General features: G+C 51.2%; 3 protein-coding genes across 3 annotated transcripts in view; 2 read left to right on the forward strand and 1 right to left on the reverse strand.

The window, feature by feature from the left end:
* Nucleotides 1-26,102, reverse strand: part of LOC141078014 (uncharacterized) — a 58,737-nt gene that overhangs the window by 6,907 nt on the left and 25,728 nt on the right. The window lies entirely within an intron of this gene.
* LOC141078011 (uncharacterized) lies at nucleotides 705-3,218 on the forward strand. Its single transcript, XM_073564801.1, has 2 exons — nucleotides 705-727; nucleotides 1,390-3,218. Exons 1-2 carry the CDS (start codon nucleotides 705-707, stop codon nucleotides 2,321-2,323), a joined length of 957 nt encoding a protein of 318 aa, XP_073420902.1. The 3' UTR covers nucleotides 2,324-3,218.
* Nucleotides 18,210-26,102, forward strand: part of LOC141078013 (voltage-gated potassium channel regulatory subunit KCNG4-like) — a 28,256-nt gene continuing 20,363 nt past the window's right edge. The window contains exon 1 of the mRNA XM_073564803.1: nucleotides 18,210-18,389. The gene's annotated coding sequence lies outside the window, so the exon portion shown is untranslated. The remainder of the gene's footprint in view (nucleotides 18,390-26,102) is intronic.

A 26,102-nucleotide genomic window follows, 5' to 3' on the forward strand; every position in this document is an offset into this window, starting at 1 on the left:
TGTGATCTGCAGGTGGAGTTCTATTGCTCTCTGCTATCAGGCCTCACTCATTTTTTAATATCACAGTTTGATACTTGATCACTTCATGATTGATCCGTTGCACGTGTGATTGCTGCAGCATCAATGTAGGGGGCATCTGACAAGGATCGGTCATTTCCTGTCAGTTATGAGGGTCTGGTTCTCCCACTGGGTTGGTGAATGGTGAATAATCCAATCCCTCAGATGAATTTGCCGCAGGAGAAGACTTATGTGCAGCAGATGATTACAACATAAGGGAAATGAGCTGCGGCTGCAACATGGAGGCGTCTTATTGATGGCAGAGCCAGGAATATATCATCTCCACCCTGTGCCTCCTGGAATAAGTGACAGATCCGCACCCCCATGTGCAGCAGGATGAGATCAGACGATACTGACCGTCTAACATGTATGGGGCCCTGCAAGTAGACAACTATCCGACATGTCTGACTAGATACCAGCTGCCACCACAGATGCCTAGCAGAGACGACTGTACCATCGCTCGGTGGACTGCCATCCGCAGTGTATAGGGAGCTTCACCATTGCTCGGTGGACCGCCATCCTCCGTGTATAGGGGGCTTCACAGTCGCTTGGTGGACCGCCACCCGCAGTATATTGGGGCTTCACTTTGCTCTCTCCTTGAGGATGACTCGTCTCTCGGCTTCTCCGCGACTTTCCAGAAACAGCAGATGGCGGATGGGAATTTGGCAGAGTAATCACTACAGTGACATGAAGCTCCGCTATTAGTTGGGCTGCCATAAATCTCAACTCCCGGGACCAGCCTGCCACCAGGAACTGTCCACCAGGAGTCATTACTAATGCTGATAATTATGTAACCAGACAGAAGATAGAAGACAGTGGCACATCTGGAAGAAGCAGAAGATAAAGGCAACTTCTCCAGCAGCCGCACCACCAACCGCTCCAGCAGCTGCTCCAGCAACCACTCCAGCAGCCGCTCCAGCATCCCCTTCAGCAGCAACTACAGTAGTCACTCCAGAAACCACTCCAGCAGCAGATCCAACAGCCGTTGAAGTAACTGCTCCAGCAAACCTCTCCAGCAACTGCTCTAGTAACCTCTCTAGCAAATGCTCCAACAACCACTCCAGCAACTCCTCAGGCAACCGCTCCAGCAACCACTTCAGCAACCACTTCAGCAGCCCCTCCCAGCAGCCACTCCAACAGCCTCTCTAGCAGCTGCTCCAGCAAATGCTCCAGCAAATTTTCTAGCAACTGCTTTAGCAAACTCTTCAACAGCCACTCCAGGAGCCCCTCCAGCACCCACTCCAGAAACCGGTTCAGTAGTCACTCCAGAAACCACTCCAGCAGCGGCTCAAGCAACCTTTCCACCAGCCGATCCAGCAACTGATACAGCAGCAACACAAAGCGCTCCAGCAGCCGCACCAACAGCCGCTCCAGCAACCACTCCAGCAGCTGCTCCAGGATCCCCTCCAGCAGCCTCACCAGTAGCTACTCCAGAAATTGTTTGAGTAGTCACTCCAGAACCACTCCAGCAGCAGCTCCCGCGACCTTTCCAGCAACTGATCCACCAGCCAAACCAGCAGCTGCTCCAGTAACTGCTCCATCAGCAGCTCCAGCAACCAACCCAGCAGTCGTTCCAGCAACCACTCTACCAACCTCTCCAGCAGCGAGTCCTGAAGTTGGTCCAGCAACTGATCAAGTAGCCGCTCCAGTAACAGCTCCATCAGTCGCTACAGCAGCCGCTCCAGTAACTGCTCCAGCAACTGCTCCATCAGCCACTACAGCAACTGTTCCAGTTACTGCTGCAACCGATCCATCAGCCACTCCAAACTCTCCAGCAACTGCTCCATCAGCCATTTCAGCAACAGCTCCAGCAGCAGCTCCAACAGCCTCTCAAGCAACTGCTCCAGAAACCACTCCAGCAGCCAATCCAGCAGCCTCTCCAGTAACAGCTATAGAAACCATTCCATCAGCATCTCAAGCAATTGCTCCAGCAACCACTCCAGCAGGTGATCCAGCAACCAATCCAGCAGCCGCTCCATTAACTGCTCCATCAGCCGCTCCAGCAACCAATCCAGAAGCTGTTCCAGTAACTGCTTTAACAACAGCTCCAGCAGGCACTCTACCAACCTCTCCAGCAACTGTTCCAGTATCCATTCCAGCAACCGCTCCATCAGCCATTCTGGTAACTGCTCCAGCAGCCACTCCAACAAGTCCTCCAGCAGCCCCTCCAGCAACCACTCTAGCAGTCTCTCAAGCAACTGCTCCAGCAACCTCTCCATCAACGGCTCCAGCAGCTGCTCCAGCAACCTCTTGCAGACTTTTCTAGCAACCGCTCCAGCAGCCACTCCAGTAAGCCCTCCAAAAATCGCTTCAACAACCTCTCCAGCATCCGCTCCATCACCTGCTCCACCATTCTCTCCAGCAACCTTTCCAGCAACCACTCTAGCAATCGCTCCAGCAGCTACTCCAGCATCCATTCCAGGGGCCGCTCCAGCAGCCACTCCAGTAGGTACTCCAGAAACCACTCCAGCAGTGGCTCCAGCAACTCCACCAGCAACAGCCCCAGCAGCACCTTCAGCAATCTTTCCAGCAACCACTCCAACAACCCCCCCAGCAGCCACACCACAAACCGCTCCAGCAGCTGTACAAGCAGCTGCACCAGCAACCTCTCCATCAGCCTCTACAGCAGTCACTCCAGCAACTGCTGCATCAGCTGATCCAGCATCCACTCCAGCATCGTCTCCAGCTGCCCTTCCAGCAGGCACTCCAGAAACCAGTCCAGCAGCAGCTCCAGCAACCTCTCCAGTAACTGCTCCATCAGCCGCTCCAGTAACTGCTCCAGCAACTGCTCCATCAGCCGCTGGACACTTGTGTGGTCGCTGCCGGATACTATAAGCACAGAGCGGTCTGGATACATTGTGTTGCTTGTTTTATGCCGCCACTTAGTATTAATAGTTTTTCCGCCTTGTTTGCTCTGGGCACTGGCGGTCGATTCGCTGTCATCGTGGATTACAGACAATTGATAAATATGATTCTCATTATTTCTTCATTTGTTTCGTGTCCGCTGAGTTCTGGCGATCGTCGTGACTCAGAATCGGTAGGAATTGATGGATAGCAATCGGGGGGAGGGGCAGTTGTTTTATCGAGTCTTCGTTTGCTGCCATTAGCAGGATCAATACTTACTGGAGCAGTCATCGGAGGAAATGACCTACGGTAAATCACCGCCATCATCCGTACTCCGCAGGTTTGGATGCTTTGTACTTAAATAATTATTGATTAGGTGTAGAACAATCGATGATCCATCAATAGCAGAGGTGGGGGAGCTGCTCTGTTACCAAAAGTGTCAGTCTCCACTGCAGTCCTGGCATTGGGTTCATGAAACAGGAACCTCAGGATGAGCATGGTACGAGGCTCCCTAAGATGTTTGGCCGCAGCTATTTCTGGACATAATAAATGTATAATCTCCAGTGCCTGTAATCAGATCTGACAACCAGAGACGTCTGACCCATCGCAGTAATTCAATTTGTGCCATTCTCACGGTCGCGTCTTTTGCGCTGACGTGAGATAATAAGACATGATGGTCGGCGAACTGGGACGGTCAGCTCCGGACCCCCGACCGCCAATAATGGCGATGTGAGCAGCGATAATGAGAGGGGGAGGGGAAATGCTCATTAATGGAAGTAAGATCATAGCAGAGGTACTGAGGACGGAGACCACCTCAGACTCCTGGGACCCCCAACCGATGCATAACATTGGCGATTGGGAAGGAACCCACCCAAGCAAAGAGGTGGTAGAGACACAGTCAGTAGAATAAAATGTATTACTCCCTGTTATCAGCCAATACTGGGGGAGGTGACTGAAGGACAGGTGACTAAAGTCAGTCACACCTTGCTAGGAGCAGCATCTGCCTCATGAGCTCCAGGACTTCCAGGAGGAGGACCAGAGTCGGCCTCTCTTCTCCCCAGGGAGAGGCAGGCTTCCTGGGAGGCCGGCATGGCTTCCCAGGCTTCTGTTCCCCGGTCTATGATGACGAGGTACAGAGAGCAGCAGCAACCGGCTTAGAAGGGAGTGAGGAGATCAGAACGGGTGAAGGAGAGAGTACCCACCTACTCCAAACCGGAGACGGCTCATCGTCCGCCCAGAGATGGAGACAGGGGCATCCCAGGAAGAAGAGCCCAGAAACATCCTGGGGGGAGATGGACCTTCAGCGAGTCCACGAGCTCCTTCTCCTCTCGAGTGGTCTCCATGTTGCGAGAGTACGAGGACGCCGGCAAAGCACTGACCGGGCTGAAGGAGCAGCTGCGGGAGGCACGGGTCCTGAACACCCGTGGCTCCAACAAGGAAGGACCCGCAACCTCCCAGAGGTTTAAAGCCCTCAGAGATGAGGTGGTCCGGTTAGTGCTCCTCCAGGAAGAGATTGAGAAAAGCGCAGGTCCCTTTCTGGAGAAGTTTAAGAACTAGCAGCGGTTCTTAGGACGCCGGCTGGCAGTTCTCCTGAGGTATTTAACCCCTTCATTTCTAAGTGAGGAGGAGGAGGAGGAGGATAAAGTCATGGCTGGAGTCCCATGGAACAAGCAGGGGCAGAGCAGAAAACAAGAAAGTGACCTCTCGACACGGCAGAGGACTCCGACAGCACAGGCTGGAGTGTCAGCGGAGGAGTGCGGTCTGCTGAGGGAGATCCGAGAGCTGGAGTCTCCTGTGGACCTGACCAGGTTTTCCTTTGGTGAGGACGAGCCAGCGGAGGAAACAAAGAAAAAGAGGAAGAAGAGGAAGGAGACTGCACGGGAGGTGGTGAATTACAAATATGTACCAATGTCTGATGTTACACCTACCACCTCCTGTGTAAACGCCACCAAACCTAAAGGCACGGGCTCTGCAGTGGGTCCGGTGGATAGGAAAGGTGGGGAGAGGAGGAGGACGTCTGGCAATGCTGCACTCTATGCAGGGAACAGTGCAGAATAGTGGTAATGGGGTGACGGAAGGTGGTGGTAACAGTAAGGATAAAAGGATGTGTGCAGAAAATTATGTGAGTAGTAGTGGAGTTAATGATGGGAGTTGTGATGCCGCAAATGATGGGAGTATTGGTGGAGTGAATGGTGGGAGTAGTGGTGGAGGGAATGAGGAGAGCAGCACTGGTGTTGGTGGAGGGGAAGTAGGTAGTGGTCCCACTGCCCCCCCGCAGCGGTGGCCGGGGCTTCGGCCCCTTGCTATTCAGGAGTTGTCACTGCTGGGGGTAGTAGTGCGCCCTTGTCTGGTGGCCATGGGGACGGTGACTTGCAGCAGTGCTTTCTGGACGCCCTGAGGAAAGGGGAGAGTTCCATCAATGTAGAGGGGAGGGAGGTTGATCTGTCTTTCTGGATAGAGAGACACGGTCTTTCCGCCTTCCGAGATAGAGGGGCAGAGACTGTCTAGTCTCTGCCGACACCGGGGCAGAGGAGTAACTGTAGGAACGTGGCCCGTCTCCAGTGGGTAAGCAAGGATGCCTGTCCTGATCGGTCAAAGGTTGGTGAGCTCCTGCTGGGGATGGGCTTCGAGGCATACGACATCTTTGCCTTGATCCATCCCTATGGGACCTCCTACTTCAATGTCAGCTTGGTGAGACCAGAGGGCCTTGAGCTTTTTTGGTCGCGCCATGAGCTGGCTCACGGTTGCCCCGAATGGCAAGGTTTCTTTCCTGTCGCAATATCCCGCCAGAACTCGGTCAGGAAGGTGACCGTTTTGACCAGTAAGGAGTCATTTTTCTGCATGGACATCTCCACCTGGATTGGTAGATATGGCGACATCGTTGGCATTCCTGAGAAGACCCGCGACGACCATGGTATCTGGTCAGGGGCCTGACCTTCATGGTGAAATTGAAGGTTTCAGGAAGCACGGTTACCCATATACCGTCCTCAACATTTTTGGAGAGGGACAGGATCTTGATTTTCTACCAGGGGCAGCCTAAGGTCGGTTACAGGTGCGGCAGCCCCACACACTTCAGTGCGCAGTGTACCACCCAGAAATGCGCACTGTGTGGGGACCTCGGCCATCTCGCTGCTACCTGTGGTAGGATTAGGTGTAACTTGTGTGGTGAGCTCGGTCATCCGTTCAGTCGCTGTCCGCGTTCCTTTGCCAATTATTATTATTATTTATATAGCGCCATTCCATGGTGCTGTACATGAGAAGGGGGGTTACATACAAGGTTATAGATATTGTTAACAGTAAACAAATTTACAATGACAGACTGGTACAGAGGGGAGGGGACCCGGTCCTTGCGGACTTACATTCTATGGGATAGTGGGGAAGAGACAGAAGGTCGGGGGTGCAGCAGCTCTGGTGGTGGTGAGGCGGCAGAATGGTCATTGCAGGCTGTAAGCTTTCCTGAAAAGATGGGTTTTCAGATTCCGTCTGAAGGATCGAAGGGTGGTGGATAATCGGACGTGTTGAGTCACAGAATTCCAGAGGATGGGGGATATTCGGGAGAAATCTTGGAGGCGGTTGTGTGAGGCCCGAATAAGTGTGGAGGAGAGTAGAAGGTCTTGGGAGGATCGAAGATTACATGAGGGAAGATATTGGGAGATTAGTTCAGAGATATAGGGAGGGGACAGGCTGTGGATGGCTTTGTAAGTCAGTGTTAGTAGTTTGAATTGGATTCGTTGGGGAATTGGGAGCCAATGGAGGGATTTGCAGAGGGGAGAGACAGGGGAGTAGCGAGGAGAGAGGTGGATTAGTCGGGCAGCAGAATTGAGGACAGACTGGAGTGGTGAAAGAGTATGCAGGGATGCCACAGAGGAGAGTGTTGCAGTAGTCAAGGCAGGAGATGATGAGGGCATGTACAAGAGTTTTAGTAGATTGAGGACTGAGGAAGGGACGGATTCTGGAAATATTTTTGAGTTGGAGGCGACAGGAGGTGGCAAGAGTTTGGACGTGTGGTTTGAAGGACAGGGCAGAAACGAGAGTTACTCCGAGGCAGCGGATTTCAGGTGCGGGAGAGAGCGCGCGATGCCGTTTACCATAATAGATAGATCGGGTAGGGAAGATACGCGAGATGGAGGGAAGATAATGAGTTCAGTTTTGTCTATGTTGTTTTAGGAAGCGAGAGGTGAAAAAGGAGGATATGGCTGATAGACACTCTGGGATTTTGGACAGCAGAGAGGTGAAGTCTGGGCCAGAGAGGTAGATGTGTGTCATCTGCATACAGATGGTACTGGAAGCCATGGGACTTTATGAGTTATCCTAGGCTAAGAGTATAGATGGAAAAAAAGTAGGGGCCCCAGGACAGAGCCTTGGGGGACTCCAACAGAGAGGGGGCGGGATGAGGAGGTAGTGTGGGAGTGGGAAACGCTAAATGTGCGGTCAGAAAGCTATGAGGAAATCCAGAACAGGGCAAGGTCTTTTATGCCAAGGGAAGAAAGAATCTGTAGCAGTAGGCAGTGGTCGACTGTGTCAAAGGCAGAGGACAGGTCAAGAAAGAGGAGGATGGAGAACTGTCTGTTAGCTTTGGCTGTAAGTCATTAGTAATTTTGGTCAGGGCAGATTCAGTTGAGTGGTGGGGGCGGAAGCCAGATTGGAGGATGTCAAGGAGGGAGTTAGATGAGAGGTGGGAGGAAAGTTGAGCATGGGGCATGCTGTTCGAGGAGTTTGGAAGCAAACGGGAGCAGTTATATGGGGCGATAGCTGGGCATAGCAGTTGGGTCAAGGTTTGATTTTTTGTGGATGGGTGTTATGGTGGCATGTTTGAAGGCAGAGGGGAAGGTACCAGAAGTTAGGGATAGGTTGAAGAGATGGGTTAGGGCTGTAATGATCATGTTAGTGAGGTTGGGGAGCAGGTGGGAAGGGATGGGGTCAAGTGCACAGGTGGTGAGGCATGATTTGGAAAGGAGATGAGTAAGCTCTCCTTCAGTGATGTTGGAGAGGGATGTTATTAGGGAAGGGCAGAGGTCTGGTATGTGGAGTGATTGGGGTGGTGGAATGGTTTGCCTTGTTTGGTCGATCTTGTTTTTGAAGTAGGTGGCAAAATCCTCAGCAGAGATATGGGAGTTGGAGGTGGCAATGGTGGGCAGAGGAGAGAGTTAAATGTGCTGAACAGTTGTTTAGGGTTGTGGGATAGTGAAGATACAAGGTTTGTGAAATAGGTCTGTTTAGCAGAGGTGAGGGCTGATTGAAAGGCAAGTGTAGCTTCTTTGAAAGCAGTGAAGTCGTCTGGCAGGCGTGTTTTCTTCCAACGCCGCTCCGCTACCCTAGATGCTTGTTGAAGTTTTTTGGTAAAGTTGTTGTGCCAGGGTTGCCTATTGGTTTGTCGCACTTTGCCGTGCATGAGAAGAGCGACTGAGTCTATGGCTGATGTGAGGGTGGCATTGTAGAAAGCGGTGGCACTGTCCGTGTTGTGGAGTGAAGCTATGGAGGACAGAGGTAGAAGAGAGTCTGAGAGTCTGTGGAGGTCTAGCTGTGCGAGGTTTCTGCGAGGATGTGCTAGTGGCTGGACATGGGAGGCAGGTGAGGAGAGCAACGATGAGAAGGTGAGTAGATGGTGGTCAGATAGGGGGAAGGGAGAGGTTGTGAGATTAGATAGGGAACAGAGGTGAGTGAAGATGAGGTCTATGCGGTCCTGAAAGCGGCGAGTGCGGGACAGGTGAAAGCCGGGATTAATCTTGCCGGTGAAGGGACCAGTAGGGGCGGAGGAGGCAGGGAACCGGTGAGGAGCAAGCTGCCGCCATCCAACATCAGATGGCAGGACCCTAAACCCTGACCCAGGTACTATACTTGCAGCTGAGGATCCTAAAGATAGAGAATTGAGCGAGGAAGTCAGGAGACTTGAAAGGGAGGAGCAGACGGACGCCATGTCTTCCCAGGACCCTTCATACGGTGACAGTCTGGATGAGGGAGAGGGGGAATGGTCACATCAAAGTAAAAAGGGTAACAGGAAAACAACCAAGGGTAAGAGTGGGTCCGGGTTTCGAGCCTCCGCCCTGGAGTGCGACCCCTCTGATTCTCTAGCCCTAATCCAGGTGCCATAGGAAGGTCCAGTCGCCCCCCCCCTCTGGTGGTTCTCTCCAACTGGTGACTGTCCCTCCAGGACTCCCCTCCAGAGGGGCAGGATGGGGACCCGAAGCCGGAGGTTGCAGTCAAGGTTGTTGGTGCTCAGGAGGTTGCTGGGTCTTCTTTTCAGGGACCAAATTAAAGGCCCTCTTAGGGAGGGGGGACTACCTCAGGACCACTGGACAAGGGCCAGAGTGTATGTAAGGAGAGAATGGATGAGTCTGTGTGTCTTAAGCGTACTAAAAGCTCGTCATTGTCGGATGAAGAGTGTAAAACTGTTGGGCGTCGGAAGAAAAAGGCTCTTATTCAATCAATCATGATGTCGGCACCCACCCCGTTGACACTGGCAACCATTAATATTGCCAACAAAGTCAGAAGCGGCAAGGTACACGACCATTCATTTTCTCTGCCAACTTGACGCCGGCATTTTGTTTTTGCAGGCGACCAGGTTGACTGACCTATCAACCATGCATAAAGCAAGGCGGGAGTGGAGGCATGGGCCCTCCTACTGGTCTCTTGCGGCCGAGCCGTATAGCGGGGTGGCGGTCCTATTTAAGACCGCAGCGGTTGAATGCAGACGATTAATCGAATTACAAATGGGGAGATGCTTGATCCTAGATGTCTCCATGGGGGGACAGGAGCTTCGGCTCATTAACATCTATGGTCCCCAATCCAAGTGGGACTGCAGATGTCTCTTCATGAAGATCAAACCTTTCTTATTTTCGAGTCAGCAGGTGGTCTTTGGAGAAGATTTCAACAACGTCACGAGACCTTGTGATAGAGGAGGTTCCGGGGACCGGCTGGCTTACGATTGCATCGCGCTAAACAGGATAGTAAGTGAGGCACACCAGGTGGATGTCCACATCCGCGCAGCACGGGATTCACGTTTTTTTTAGAGGTAGTCAGTGCAGGTCTAGGATAGATAGGTTTTATTTGAAGGAGGAGGCCGTCTCCTTGCCGTTGTCAGTTGTGGAGGTGGAGTTCTCCGATCACTGATTAAGTTTTCTATGAACGTTATAGAGACTCCTAGGATGGGAAGAGATTATTGGAAGCTGAATTCATCACTCCTTGAGGAAGAAGCTGTAAGTCGGTCGTTTGAGGAATTTCTTCAGAGCCAGGTACCGCTGCTGGGCCTAAGTAACACGAAGTCAGAGTGGTGGGAGATGTTCAAACATCGGGTGGCGAGATTCTTCCGGCAACTCTCGAACCTCAGAATCCTGAACAGGTACCGCCTGTATTAGAGCCTGAAGAGGAGACTCGAGCATCTTGTCTCGACTGGAGGTAGCCGTGAGGAGATCTCTGAAGAGGTGTCAGTACGATAGGCATGCATCTTTGGTTTTTGAGAAGAATTACGGGAAGTACTACTCGCCCGACCCTTACAGAAGCTGCAAGATGCCAGTGAATAGTAAGATAGTGACGGGGCTGATAGACAGTACGGGATCCCTGAGGAGGTCCAGATCAGTTATCTTGGAGGTCGTCAGTTCATACTCCTCGCACCTCTTGGGAAGGAGGGAGCTGGATCGTGACAGGTTGTCGGGGGGGGGGGGGGGGGCTGACCTCTTGCTGCACACAGTTTGGCAGAAGCAATCAAAGAAGAGAAAGAGAGACTGGTGATCGATGGGCTCAGGCCCCACCCCCCAAAAAAAAAAAAAAAATCACCAGGTCCGGATGGCTTAACATCCGAGTTATTTAGGACCTTTAGAGACCTTGGTGAAACCCTCTTGACTCTGCCGAGATCACTGAGGAGGTCAGCTTTGATCGTTTCTCAAACGGTAAGGATGAGTCACGCATTAAGAATGGGCATCTCAATGCAATTCTCAATGTGGACAGGAAGGATTTGGCCAAGATACCTTTCAACAGGCTGGTGAAGTTTGCACCGCGGCTCCTTTTGGAGGCTCAGCACTGTTGCATTCCTGGCAGTAGAACTTTTAGTGCTGTTCTAGGTGTCTGGGAGGCCATGGAGCAAGGCAGGGCGGGCCTTTGGAAGGGGTTCTTGCTGACAAAAGCCTCTGAATGGGTTGACCACGAGTACCTCTGGTCCACTCTTTTGAGGTGCGGTCTGCCTGGACGGCTTGTGGACTGGCTTAAGACCTTGTATGCAGGGGCTGACACTTTCCCTCTGGTAAATGGGTGGATTGGAAAACCTTTCGGGGGTAGAACCTGGTGTCCGCCAGGGCTGCCCCCTTAGCCTTTTGCATTATGCATTTTGGAAGGGTCGACTGTGTACCGTTGTCGGGGATGATGATGGGGGGGTGGCACCAGAGGCTATCCTCAGGGTAGTGGCCTATGCGGATGATGTCACCTTCTTTGTTTCTTCACAAGAGGAGGCGATGGTGGTGATGTCAGAAGTGGAGAGCTACTCAGAAGCTTCTGGGTCCATGTCAACCAGGAGAAGTATGAGTTTCTGGCTGGGAGGTGGAGATCCCGGGTTTGATCTTCCGGACACCCTCCCCGAACCCCAAGAACATGCCAAAGTCCTAGGCATCGAATTTGACCAGGGTGATTACCGCACAAAAAACTGGGAAGGCAGAATCAAAAGCGTCACCCAAAGAGTGGACCAATGGAACGGTTGGTCTTTGACCCTGAGGGAAAGGGTTGGCCTATGCAAAGCTTTCCTGCTCCCCTTGCCAATCTACCTGGGCAGCGTCTGTGTCTTGCCAGAGCCTCTCTGGACTCGGGTCTACAGTCTGTTCTTCCAGACGTTATGGGGGAATAGACTGAACCTAGTCAAGCGGGAGGTCACTTACCGCACGAGACTAGGGGGGTTGAATATGGTGAACCCCGTGGTGTTCCTAGTGAACATCTTTTTGAAGGTCACTGTGGCAAACCTCTGGAAAAAGAGGGCTCCTCTGTGGGTATTCTCCTGCAAGAGATGGTTTCCCGGCTTATGTTACTCCGGTTCTGAAAATGATGCGCCGGTGGGGTCTGGGAATGTGAGAGGTGAGATCCCTCCCGAGGAAACTCCTCGACATGCGGGTCTTGCTTTCGCATTTTCAGAGTGCATTGGTCCTCAAGGACTGCCCAAGTCGGGATCTAGAGGTTGGGTTGAGTTTGTTAAATTCTAACAGGATCCCCACGAAGTACTGGGACTTGACTTGGCGCTGCTTCCAAGGTAAGTTGTATGTGAGGGACAGTCTGAAGTACAGGAGCTCCGAGGACAGGAATTGCCCCCGTGAGGCTTGTGCCAACATGCTGGAAAGCATGGAGCACTTCCTGCTTCATTGTCCCTTTAATACAGAGGTGTGCAACAGGGTGGGAGCTTCCACTGATTGGCCGCGGCTGGCTACTCTGTCCTATGCCGAGTGGGCCTATGGAGCGTTCAGAGACCTCGGGAGAAGGGACAGAGTCACTTTATTTATAGTCAGCGCAGTGGTCAGGTACTTCACGTGGAACGCACGAGTTTTAGTTTTGACGCAGAGTAAAATCCTCCGTATAGACGAAGTTTATAGCAGCATCCTAGGTGCCCTGGTGAAGGTCCGTTCTCTGGAGTGTGAAGGACTGGGTGCCCGGAGGGCGGCCCATCTCTGGAGGGGTTTCTCCTTCGGGGTGCCTTAGTCCGTTAGTACTCCTATATCCTGGTGGTGGGCTGATGCCTTTGCAGCCTAGATTTTTGTTTTGTATTTCTGTCTCCTGACATAGAAGGTTTGCAAGCATCGAACTTGAGATAATTGCTGAACTTTGTGGCCACAGCTGGATCAGGGGTGGCGGGATAGTTAGTGTAGATGTGTGTTTATATAGGAGGGGGGGGGGATTTTTCTTTTGTTCATTTTGTATTTTATGTTGGTAAATAGGTTTGTTGTAGTGGGAATGTGGTGGTGTAAGGGGGAGGCTGTGGGTATTTGTTGTGTTTTGGTGTCATGTGTAATATTCGGACTGGTGCCATATGGTTATATTGTATATAGTGTATATAGTATACAGGACGGTGTGAATGTAGTTGGGGTTGTATATAATAGTATGAATGAAGCTGGGCCGGGGGGTTTACATGATTTTATATTTATTATTTTACGGGGTATTCATGTAGTTATGGTTATTTTCTTTCTTTTTTTTTTTGCCCTGATTAGTAGGTGGAGAACTTTCCTTCATTTTGTTTCCATTTCTGGTTTATTTCTTTGTGATTTGTGTCTGATTTTGTCATCTTGTCTGATTGAAGTTCTGATTTATCCTGTATCGTAGTTGTGTCATGTGATGTATCTATATATAATAAAAAAGACCTCCAATCTATTACTCTCTGGTATCAGCCATTACTGGGGTGGGGCGACTTCGGAGCTGCAGCCCATGAAGCGTTAATCACCACTGTCCTGGCACAGTGGGCAGAGGCTGCAGCTGCTGCGGCGGCTCATCCCTCCTCACCGCCTCAATGCTCATATCCATCTAATCCGAACAGTAATGAACACAACCTGCAAACTAATCCGTCTGCGGACCTCAGCTCCTGTGACCGCCACAATCATCCCGGGATGTGATCTCCGGCTTCACCTGCAGGAGGGACACTGTGCTGAGCTCCCTGCAGTCACCGGACTGATGGTGGGACATCAAATCCATCAATGGAAAACATCTGCCCAAATCGACACCGCCGGGTCTCCAGTGATGGCTCTAAGAACGTAATCAGTGCTCATCCATCAGAGGGACGTCCGCCACACACGGGGGAGCTCCCTGTATACAGTGTGAGAGAGCGCTCACTGAATGTGTTGGCGGATACTCAGCAGCGGGATTACAGCACAGATTTTCCACTTCAATTGTCCATGCGGTTTATTTACACACAACACAGACCCGCGTGAAGTACAGTCCATGTCACTACATCAGCAAAACATGTTATGTCCACCAGTCTGTTCCAATAGCAGATACACCCGTCTGTCTTTCCTACAGCCCCATTGTCCGAGGTTACCTTCCAGGAGCTCCGCTCCACACGCTGACCTCTTGTCAGTCCTGACTTCCAGGGATCACTAACCCGTACTATGACTTGTTCCACAAGCTCAATCCTGTCAGTTCCAGGCCCTCAGAAGGACGGTGACTTCCCCCAACATAGATAGCTGTCACAGACTCTGCAGGCACATGTCCTCCTCCATGTGGCTTCCAGGAAAAAGCTGTCCTCTTCCAGGACCTTCCAACACAGAGACCATGTGACCAAACAACAGTCTCATTATATCCCATGAGACACAGCCATTGATGCGAGGTAGATGGTTAGCCAGACCGGCTCAGCTCTCAAACTAAATAAGGCTCGTGGTCCCAGAGAAACCTTCCAGGCTTACAGCGCAGAGGACCTCCGCCTCTGCGACACATAACGGCCATTCACAATAACGCTGGCCACTGTGTCACAACAGATATACATGAAAATATCCTGTCTGCAGCCACCACTAGGGGGAGCGCCCTGTATAGAGATACATGATAAGATCCTGTCTGCAGCAGCCACTAGGGGGAGTTCCCTGTATACAGAGATACATGATAAGATCCTGTCTGCAGCCACCACTAGGGGGAGCTCCCTGTATACAGAGATACATGATAAGACCTTGTCTGCAGCCACCACTAGGGGGAGCTCCCTGTATACAGAGATACATGATAAGATCCTGTCTGCAGTCACCAGTAGGGGGAGCTCCCTGTATACAGAGATACATGATAAGATCCTGTCTGCAGCCTCCACTAGGGGGAGCTCCCTGTATACAGAGATACATGATAAGATCCTGTCTGCAGCCACCACTAGGGGGAGCTCCCTGTATACAGAGATACATAAGATCCTGTCTGCAGCCACCACTAGGAGGAGCTCTCTGTATACAGAGATACATGATAAGATTCTGTCTGCAGCCACCACTCCCTGTATAGTTACATGATAAGATCCTGTCTGCAGCCACCACTAGGGGGAGCACCCTGTATACAGAGATACATGATAAGATCCTGTCTGCAGCCTCCACTAGGGGGAGCTCCCTGTATACAGAGATACATGATAAGATCCTGTCTGCAGCCACCACTAGGGGGAGCTCCCTGTATACAGAGATACATAAGATCCTGTCTGCAGCCACCACTAGGAGGAGCTCTCTGTATACAGAGATACATGATAAGATTCTGTCTGCAGCCACCACTCCCTGTATACAGTTACATGATAAGATCCTGTCTGCAGCCACCACTAGGGGGAGCACCCTGTATACAGAGATACATGATAAAATCATAGAATCATAGAATCATAGAATCGTAGAGTTGGAAGGGACCTCCTGGGCCATCTGGTCCAACCCCCTGCTCAAAGCAGGATTCGCTAAATCATCCCAGTTAGATGTCTGTCCAGCCTCTGTTTGAAGACTTCCATTGAAGGAGAACTCACCACTTCTCGTGGCAGCCTGTTCCACTCATTGATCACTCTAACTGTCAAAAAGTTTTTTCTAATATCTAATCTGTGTCTCCTCCCATTCAGCTTCATCCCATTGCTTCTAGTCTTTCCTTGTGCAAATGAGAATAAAGTTGATCCTTCTACAATGTGACAGCCCTTTAGATATTTGTAGACAGCTATTAAGTCTCCTCTCAGTCTTCTCTTTTGCAAACTAAACATTCCCAAATCCTGCAACCTTTCCTCATAAGACAGGGTTTGCAGACCGGTCACCATTCTGGTCGCTCTTTTCTGAACTTGCTCCAGTTTGTTGATGTCTTTTTTAAAATGTGGTGCCCAAAATTGGACACAATATTCCAGATGAGGTCTGACCAAAGAGGAGTAGAGGGAAATAAGATCCTGTCTGCAGCCTCCACTAGGGGGAGCTCCCTGTATACAGAGATACATGGTAAGATCCTGTCTGCAGCCACCACTAGGGGGAGCTCCCTGTATAATATTCTTTGCAGCTGTTTCGGTGAGGATGCTGGCAGTGGTAGTTGCAGGTGTAGTTTTTTTAGCCGATGTGAGGCCGTACTCTGTGCACACTGCCGGCAGGGACTCGGAGGTCTTCACGGTGAGCACATTACGTATCAGGCCTTTGCTCTTCTTCAGGATCCTTCCATCTTGTGCTCAGCACGGAGCGCGGTGCAGACATGGGGCCACGCTGGCGGAGTGCCGCTCTCCTGGAGTGAGGGGTGAAGCTGATGCTTTTTGCCAGCGGTGGGGGAGGGGAGGCGATTCCTAGAAATAGAAGCAGGTAACTTGTGTCCCCTGAGAAATCTGCAGATTATTCTGATCTTCTAATTATCCTCCGAGGACGCGGAGACGTTAGCAGAGGTACGGAAGGAGGAGGCGCAGGGGTGCACTTACTTTATGTGCATCGCCCCATATCTGCACATTCCCTAATCCTCTATGACTTCGCATCTAATGAATCCGAAACGTGAGATTTCGTTGTGCCCCATATATGTCATATGACCCCAAACACCGCGGCCTCACATGTCAGCAACATGGGAAAATCCCAGATATGGCGGAGTGAGAGGCAGGAAAAAGGAGAGGGGCAGGAGGAAGGGAACGAGGGGCAGGAGGAAGAGGAGAGGGGGCAGGAGGAGGAGGAGGAGAGGGGGAAGGAGGAGGAGGAGGAGAGGGGGCAGGAGGAGGAGAGGGGGCAGGAGGAGGAGAGGGGGCAGGAGGAGGAGGAGAGGGGGCAGGAGGAGAGGGGGCAGGAGGAGGAGGAGGAGGAGGAGGAGGAGGAGGAGAAGGAGGAGAGGGGGCAGGAGGAGGAGGAGGAGGAGGAGAGGGGGCAGGAGGAGGAGGAGAAGGAGGAGAGGGGGCAGGAGGAGGAAGGGAACGAGGGGCAGGAGGAGGAAGGGAACGAGGGGCAGGAGGAGGAAGGGAACGAGGGGCAGGAGGAGGAAGGGAACGAGGGGCAGGAGGAGGAAGGGAACGAGGGGCAGGAGGAGGAAGGGAACGAGGGGCAGGAGGAGGAAGGGAACGAGGGGCAGGAGGAGGAAGGGAACGAGGGGCAGGAGGAGGAAGGGAACGAGGGGCAGGAGGAGGAAGGGAACGAGGGGCAGGAGGAGGAAGGGAACGAGGGGCAGGAGGAGGAAGGGAACGAGGGGCAGGAGGAGGAAGGGAACGAGGGGCAGGAGGAGGAAGGGAACGAGGGGCAGGAGGAGGAAGGGAACGAGGGGCAGGAGGAGGAAGGGAACGAGGGGCAGGAGGAGGAAGGGAACGAGGGGTGTAGGAGGAGAAGAGGGGCAGGAGGAAGAGAGAGGGCAGGAGGTGGAGAAGAGGGCGACGAGCAGGAGAGGGGCAGAGCAAGGGAGACTGCCATGAGGATGGATAAAGGATAGTGGAAGAGGAAGGAGAGAGGGTCAGGATGGAGCAGTGAGAGAGGGTCAGGATGGAGGAGTGAGAGAGGGTCAGGATGGAGGAGTGAGAGAGGGTCAGGATGGAGGAGTGAGAGAGGGTCAGGATGGAGGAGTGAGAGAGGGTCAGGATGGAGGAGTGAGAGAGGGTCAGGATGGAGGAGTGAGAGAGGGTCAGGATGGAGGAGTGAGAGAGGGTCAGGATGGAGGGGTGAGAGAGGGTCAGGATGGAGGAGTGAGAGAGGGTCAGGATGGAGGAGTGAGAGAGGGTCAGGATGGAGGAGTGAGAGAGGGTCAGGATGGAGGAGTGAGAGAGGGTCAGGATGGAGGAGTGAGAGAGGGTCAGGATGGAGGAGTGAGAGAGGGTCAGGATGGAGGAGTGAGAGAGGGTCAGGATGAGGAGTGAGAGGGTCAGGGGGAAAGAGCCAGGGGCGGGAGGAAAGAGCCAGGGGCGGGAGGAAAGAGCAAGGGGCGGGAGGAAAGAGACAGGGGCGGGAGGAAAGAGACAGGGGCGGGAGGAAAGAGACAGGGGCGGGAGGAAAGAGACAGGGGCGGGAGGAAAGAGACAGGGGCGGGAGGAAAGAGACAGGGGCGGGAGGAAAGAGACAGGGGCGGGAGGAAAGAGACAGGGGCGGGAGGAAAGAGACAGGGGCGGGAGGAAAGAGACAGGGGCGGGAGGAAAGAGACAGGGGCGGGAGGAAAGAGACAGGGGCGGGAGGAAAGAGACAGGGGCGGGAGGAAAGAGACAGGGGCGGGAGGAAAGAGACAGGGGCGGGAGGAAAGAGACAGGGGCGGGAGGAAAGAGACAGGGGCGGGAGGAAAGAGACAGGGGCGGGAGGAAAGAGACAGGGGCGGGAGGAAAGAGACAGGGGCAGGAGGAAAGAGACAGGGGCAGGAGGAAAGAGACAGGGGCAGGAGGAAAGAGACAGGGGCAGGAGGAAAGAGACAGGGGCAGGAGGAAGGAAAAGAGGGTCAGTAGGAGTTAGAGATGGGAACGAAGAAGTGAGAGAGGGGCAGGAGGAGGAAATGTTGGAGGAGGCGACAGTGAGAGGAGGAGGAGACGACAGACGAGCGCTCCACAAATTCCCTGTATTCTCCAGCCACCGCCAGAGAGGAGATGGATGGAGACGAGCGGAGGAGACAAGTGCACTTACCAGGTGAGAGAATCTACCATCACCCCCATCTACTACTATTACTACCCAGAGAATCACCCAGTACTAGGCTTGTAATATATAGCGAAATATATGATGAAAGTGTTGCTGTATCACACAGGAGAGGATTAGATACACGGCTCAGCAGTCAGTATCACACAGGATAGGATTAGATACACGGCTCAGCAGTCAGTATCACACAGGAGAGGATTAGATACACGGCTCAGCAGTCAGTATCACACAGGAGAGGATTAGATACACGGCTGTGCAGTCAGTATCACACAGGAAAGGATTAGATACAGGGCTCAGCAGTCAGTATCACACAGGAGAGGATTAGATACACGGCTCAGAAGTCAGTATCACACAGGATAGGATTAGATACACGGCTCAGCAGTCAGTATCACACAGGAGAGGATTAGATACACGGCTCAGCAGTCAGTATCACACAGGAGAGGATTAGATACACGGCTCAGCAGTCAGTATCACACAGGACAGGATTAGATACACGGCTCAGCAGTCAGTATCACACAGGAGAGGATTAGATACACAGCTCAGCAGTCAGTATCACACAGGAGAGGATTAGATACAGGGCTCAGCAGTCAGTATCACACAGGAGAGGATTAGATACAGGGCTCAGCAGTCAGTATCACACAGGAGAGGATTAGATACACGGCTCAGCAGTATCACACAGGACAGGATTAGATACACGGTTCAGCAGTCAGTATCACACAGGACAGGATTAGATACACGGCTCAGCAGTCAGTATCACACAGGACAGGATTAGATACAGGGCTCAGCAGTCAGTATCACACAGGAGAGGATTAGCTACACGGCTCAGCAGTCAGTATCACACAGGAGAGGATTAGATACACGGCTCAGCAGTCATTATCACACAGGACAGGATTAGATACACGGCTCAGCAGACAGTATCACACAAGATAGGATTAGATACACGGCTCAGCAGACAGTATCACACAGGAGAGGATTAGATACACAGCTCAGCAGTCAGTATCACACAGCATAGGATTAGATACACGGCTCAGCAGTCAGTATCACACGAGAGGATTAGATACACGGATCAGCAGTCAGTATCACACAGGACAGGATTAGATACAGGGCTCAGCAGTCAGTATCACACAGGAGAGGATTAGCTACACGGCTCAGCAGTCAGTATCACACAGGAGAGGATTAGATACACGGCTCAGCAGTCAGTATCACACAGGAGAGGATTAGATACACGGCTCAGCAGTCAGTATCACAGGAGAGGATTAGATACACGGCTCAGCAGTCAGTATCACACAGGAGAGGATTAGATACACGGCTCAGCAGTCAGTATCACAGGAGAGGATTAGATACACGGCTCAGCAGTCAGTATCACACGAGAGGATTAGATACACGGATCAGCAGTCAGTATCACACAGGACAGGATTAGATACACGGCTCAGCAGTCAGTATCACACAGGAGAGGATTAGCTACACGGCTCAGCAGTCAGTATCACACAGGAGAGGATTAGATACACGGCTCAGCAGTCAGTATCACACAGGAGAGGATTAGATACACGGCTCAGCAGTCAGTATCACAGGAGAGGATTAGATACACGGCTCAGCAGTCAGTATCACACAGGATAGGATTAGATACACGGCTCAGCAGTCAGTATCACACAGGACAGGATTAGATACACGGCTCAGCAGTCAGTATCACACAGGACAGGATTAGATACACGGCTCAGCAGTCAGTATCTCACAGGAGAGGATTAGATACAGGGCTCAGCAGTCAGTATCACACAGGAGAGGATTAGCTACACGGCTCAGCAGTCAGTATCACACAGGAGAGGATTAGATACACGGCTCAGCAGTCAGTATCACACAGGACAGGATTAGATATACGGCTCAGCAGACAGTATCACACAGGAGAGGATTAGATACACAGCTCAGCAGTCAGTATCACACAGCATAGGATTAGATACACGGCTCAGCAGTCAGTATCACACAGCATAGGATTAGATACAGGGCTCAGCAGACAGTATCACACAGGAGAGGATTAGATACACGGCTCAGCAGTCAGTATCACACAGGAGAGGATTAGCTACACGGCTCAGCAGACAGTATCACACAGGAGAGAATTAGATACACGGCTCAGCAGACAGTATCACACAGGAGACGATTAGATACACGGCTCAGCAGACAGTATCACACAGGATAGGATTAGATACACGGCTCAGCAGACAGTATCACACAGGAGAGGATTAGATACACAGCTCAGCAGTCAGTATCACACAGCATAGGATTAGATACACGGCTCAGCAGTCAGTATCACACGAGAGGATTCGATACACGGATCAGCAGTCAGTATCACACAGGAGAGGATTAGATACAGGGCTCAGCAGACAGTATCACACAGGACAGGATTAGATACACGGCTCAGCAGTCAGAATCACACAGGAGAGGATTAGCTACACGGCTCAGCAGTCAGTATCACACAGGAGAGGATTAGATACACGGCTCAGCAGTCAGTATCACACAGGAGAGGATTAGATACACGGCTCAGCAGTCAGTATCACACAGGAGAGGATTAGATACACGGCTCAGCAGTCAGTATCACACAGGAGAGGATTAGATACACGGCTCAGCAGACAGTATCACAGGACAGGATTAGATACACGGCTCAGCAGTCAGTATCACACAGGAGAGGATTAGCTACACGGCTCAGCAGTCAGTATCACACAGGAGAGAATTAGATACACGGCTCAGCAGTCAGTATCACACAGGAGAGGATTAGATACACGGCTCAGCAGTCAGTATCACACAGGAGAGGATTAGATACACGGCTCAGCAGACAGCATCACACAGGAGAGGATTAGATACACGGCTCAGCAGACAGTATCACACAGGAGAGGATTAGATACACGGCTCAGCAAGACAGTATCACACAGGAGAGGATTAGATACACAGCTCAGCAGACAGTATCACACAGGAGAGGATTAGATACACGGCTCAGCAGTCAGTATCACACAGGACAGGATTAGATACAGCAGCTCAGCAGTCAGTATCACACAGGATAGGATTAGATACACGGCTCAGCAGACAGTATCACACAGGACAGGGTTAGATAAACGCCTCAGCAGTCAGTATCACACAGGAAAGGATTAGATACACGGCTCAGCAGTCAGTATCACACAGGACAGGATTAGATACACGGCTCAGCAGTCAGTATCACACGAGAGGATTAGATACACGGATCAGCAGTCAGTATCACACAGGACAGGATTAGATACAGGGCTCAGCAGTCAGTATCACACAGGAGAGGATTAGCTACACGGCTCAGCAGTCAGTATCACACAGGAGAGAATTAGATACACGGCTCAGCAGTCAGTATCACACAGGAGAGAATTAGATACACGGCTCAGCAGTCAGTATCACACAGTAGGGGATTAGATACACGGCTCAGCAGTCAGTATCACACAGGACAGGATTAGATACACGGCTCAGAAGACAGTATCACACAGGAGAGGATTAGATACACAGCTCTGGAGACAGTATCACACAGAAGAGGACTAGATACACGGCTCAGCAATCAGTATCACACAGCATAGGATTAGATACACGGCTCAGCAGTCAGTATCACACAGGAGAGGATTAGCTGCACGGCTCAGCAGTCAGTATCACACAGGAGAGGATTAGCTGCACGGCTCAGCAGTCAGTATCACACAGGAGAGGATTAGATACACGGCTCAGCAGAGAGTATCACACAGGAGAGGATTAGATACACGGCTCAGCAGTCAGTATCACACAGCATAGGATTAGATACACGGCTCAGCAGTCAGTATCACACAGGAGAGGATTAGATACACGGCTCAGCAGTCAGTATCACACAGGAGAGGATTAGATACACAGCTCAGCAGACAGTATCACGCACGAAAGGATTAGATACACAGCTCAGCAGTCAGTATCACACAGGAGAGGATTAGATACACAGCTCAGCAGACAGTATCACACAGGAGAGGATTAGATACACAGCTCAGCAGTCAGTATCACACAGCATAGGATTAGATACACGGCTCAGCAGTCAGTATCACACAGGAGAGGATTAGATACACGGCTGTGCAGTCAGTATCACACAGGAAAGGATTAGATACACGGCTCAGCAGTCAGTATCACACAGGAGAGGATTAGAGACACGGCTCAGCAGTCAGTATCACACAGCATAGGATTAGATACACGGCTCAGCAGACAGTATCACACAGGAGAGGATTAGATACACGGCTCAGCAGTCAGTATCACACAGGAGAGGAATAGATACACGGATCAGCAGACAGTATCACACAGCAGAGGATTAGATACACAGCTCAGGAGACAGTATCACACAGGAGAGGATTAGATACACGGCTCAGCAGTCAGTATCACACAGGAGAGGAATAGATACACGGATCAGCAGACAGTATCACACAGCAGAGGATTAGATACACAGCTCAGGAGACAGTATCACACAGGAGAGGATTAGATACACGGCTCAGCAGTCAGTATCACACAGCACAGGATTAGATACACTGCTCAGCAGTCAGTATCACACAGGATAGGATTAGATACACGGCTCAGCATTCAGTATCACACGAGAGGATTAGATACACGGCTCAGCAGTCAGTATCACACAGGAGAGAATTAGATATACGGCTCAGCAGACAGTATCACACAGCAGAGGATTAGATACACAGCTCAGCAGTCAGTATCACAGGAGAGGATTAGATACACGAGTCAGCAGTCAGTATCACATAGGATAGGATTAGATACACGGCTCAGCAGACAGTATCACACAGGAGAGGATTAGATACACGGCTCAGCAGTCAGTATCACACAGGAGAGGATTAAATACACAGCTCAGCAGTCAGTATCACACAGGACAGGATTAGATACACGGCTCAGCCAACAGTATCACACAGGAGAGGATTAGATACACGGCTCAGCAGTCAGTATCACACAGGAGAGGATTAGATACACGGCTCAGCAGACAGTATCACAGGACAGGATTAGATACACGGCTCAGCAGTCAGTATCACACAGGAGAGGATTAGCTACACGGCTCAGCAGTCAGTATCACACAGGAGAGAATTAGATACACGGCTCAGCAGTCAGTATCACACAGGAGAGGATTAGATACACGGCTCAGCAGTCAGTATCACACAGGAGAGGATTAGATACACGGCTCAGCAGACAGCATCACACAGGAGAGGATTAGATACACGGCTCAGCAGACAGTATCACACAGGAGAGGATTAGATACACGGCTCAGCAAGACAGTATCACACAGGAGAGGATTAGATACACAGCTCAGCAGACAGTATCACACAGGAGAGGATTAGATACACGGCTCAGCAGTCAGTATCACACAGGACAGGATTAGATACAGCAGCTCAGCAGTCAGTATCACACAGGATAGGATTAGATACACGGCTCAGCAGACAGTATCACACAGGACAGGGTTAGATAAACGCCTCAGCAGTCAGTATCACACAGGAAAGGATTAGATACACGGCTCAGCAGTCAGTATCACACAGGACAGGATTAGATACACGGCTCAGCAGTCAGTATCACACGAGAGGATTAGATACACGGATCAGCAGTCAGTATCACACAGGACAGGATTAGATACAGGGCTCAGCAGTCAGTATCACACAGGAGAGGATTAGCTACACGGCTCAGCAGTCAGTATCACACAGGAGAGAATTAGATACACGGCTCAGCAGTCAGTATCACACAGGAGAGAATTAGATACACGGCTCAGCAGTCAGTATCACACAGTAGGGGATTAGATACACGGCTCAGCAGTCAGTATCACACAGGACAGGATTAGATACACGGCTCAGAAGACAGTATCACACAGGAGAGGATTAGATACACAGCTCTGGAGACAGTATCACACAGAAGAGGACTAGATACACGGCTCAGCAATCAGTATCACACAGCATAGGATTAGATACACGGCTCAGCAGTCAGTATCACACAGGAGAGGATTAGCTGCACGGCTCAGCAGTCAGTATCACACAGGAGAGGATTAGCTGCACGGCTCAGCAGTCAGTATCACACAGGAGAGGATTAGATACACGGCTCAGCAGAGAGTATCACACAGGAGAGGATTAGATACACGGCTCAGCAGTCAGTATCACACAGCATAGGATTAGATACACGGCTCAGCAGTCAGTATCACACAGGAGAGGATTAGATACACGGCTCAGCAGTCAGTATCACACAGGAGAGGATTAGATACACAGCTCAGCAGACAGTATCACGCACGAAAGGATTAGATACACAGCTCAGCAGTCAGTATCACACAGGAGAGGATTAGATACACAGCTCAGCAGACAGTATCACACAGGAGAGGATTAGATACACAGCTCAGCAGTCAGTATCACACAGCATAGGATTAGATACACGGCTCAGCAGTCAGTATCACACAGGAGAGGATTAGATACACGGCTGTGCAGTCAGTATCACACAGGAAAGGATTAGATACACGGCTCAGCAGTCAGTATCACACAGGAGAGGATTAGAGACACGGCTCAGCAGTCAGTATCACACAGCATAGGATTAGATACACGGCTCAGCAGACAGTATCACACAGGAGAGGATTAGATACACGGCTCAGCAGTCAGTATCACACAGGAGAGGAATAGATACACGGATCAGCAGACAGTATCACACAGCAGAGGATTAGATACACAGCTCAGGAGACAGTATCACACAGGAGAGGATTAGATACACGGCTCAGCAGTCAGTATCACACAGGAGAGGAATAGATACACGGATCAGCAGACAGTATCACACAGCAGAGGATTAGATACACAGCTCAGGAGACAGTATCACACAGGAGAGGATTAGATACACGGCTCAGCAGTCAGTATCACACAGCACAGGATTAGATACACTGCTCAGCAGTCAGTATCACACAGGATAGGATTAGATACACGGCTCAGCATTCAGTATCACACGAGAGGATTAGATACACGGCTCAGCAGTCAGTATCACACAGGAGAGAATTAGATATACGGCTCAGCAGACAGTATCACACAGCAGAGGATTAGATACACAGCTCAGCAGTCAGTATCACAGGAGAGGATTAGATACACGAGTCAGCAGTCAGTATCACATAGGATAGGATTAGATACACGGCTCAGCAGACAGTATCACACAGGAGAGGATTAGATACACGGCTCAGCAGTCAGTATCACACAGGAGAGGATTAAATACACAGCTCAGCAGTCAGTATCACACAGGACAGGATTAGATACACGGCTCAGCCAACAGTATCACACAGGAGAGGATTAGATACACAGCTCAGCAGTCAGTATCACACAGCATAGGATTAGATACACGGCTCAGCAGACAGTATCACACAGGATAGGATTAGATACACAGCTCAGCAGACAGTATCACACAGGAGAGGATTAGATACACGGCTCAGCAGTCAGTATCAAACAGCATAGGATTGGATACACAGCTCAGCAGTATCACACAGGAGAGGATTGGATACACGGCTCAGCAGTCAGTATCACACAGGAGAGGATTAGATACACGGCTCAGCAGTCGGTTTCACACAGGAGAGGATTAGATACACGGCTCAGCAGTCAGTATCACACAGGAAACGATTAGATACACAGCTCAGCAGTCGGTATCACACAGGAGAGGATTAGATACACGGCTCAGCAGTCAGTATCACACAGGAGA

This window comes from Dendrobates tinctorius, unplaced genomic scaffold (assembly GCF_039654945.1).
Source record: "Dendrobates tinctorius isolate UK_male_01 unplaced genomic scaffold, ASM3965494v1 ptg000490l, whole genome shotgun sequence".
In the NCBI taxonomy this organism is placed as follows: Eukaryota; Metazoa; Chordata; class Amphibia; order Anura; family Dendrobatidae; genus Dendrobates; species Dendrobates tinctorius.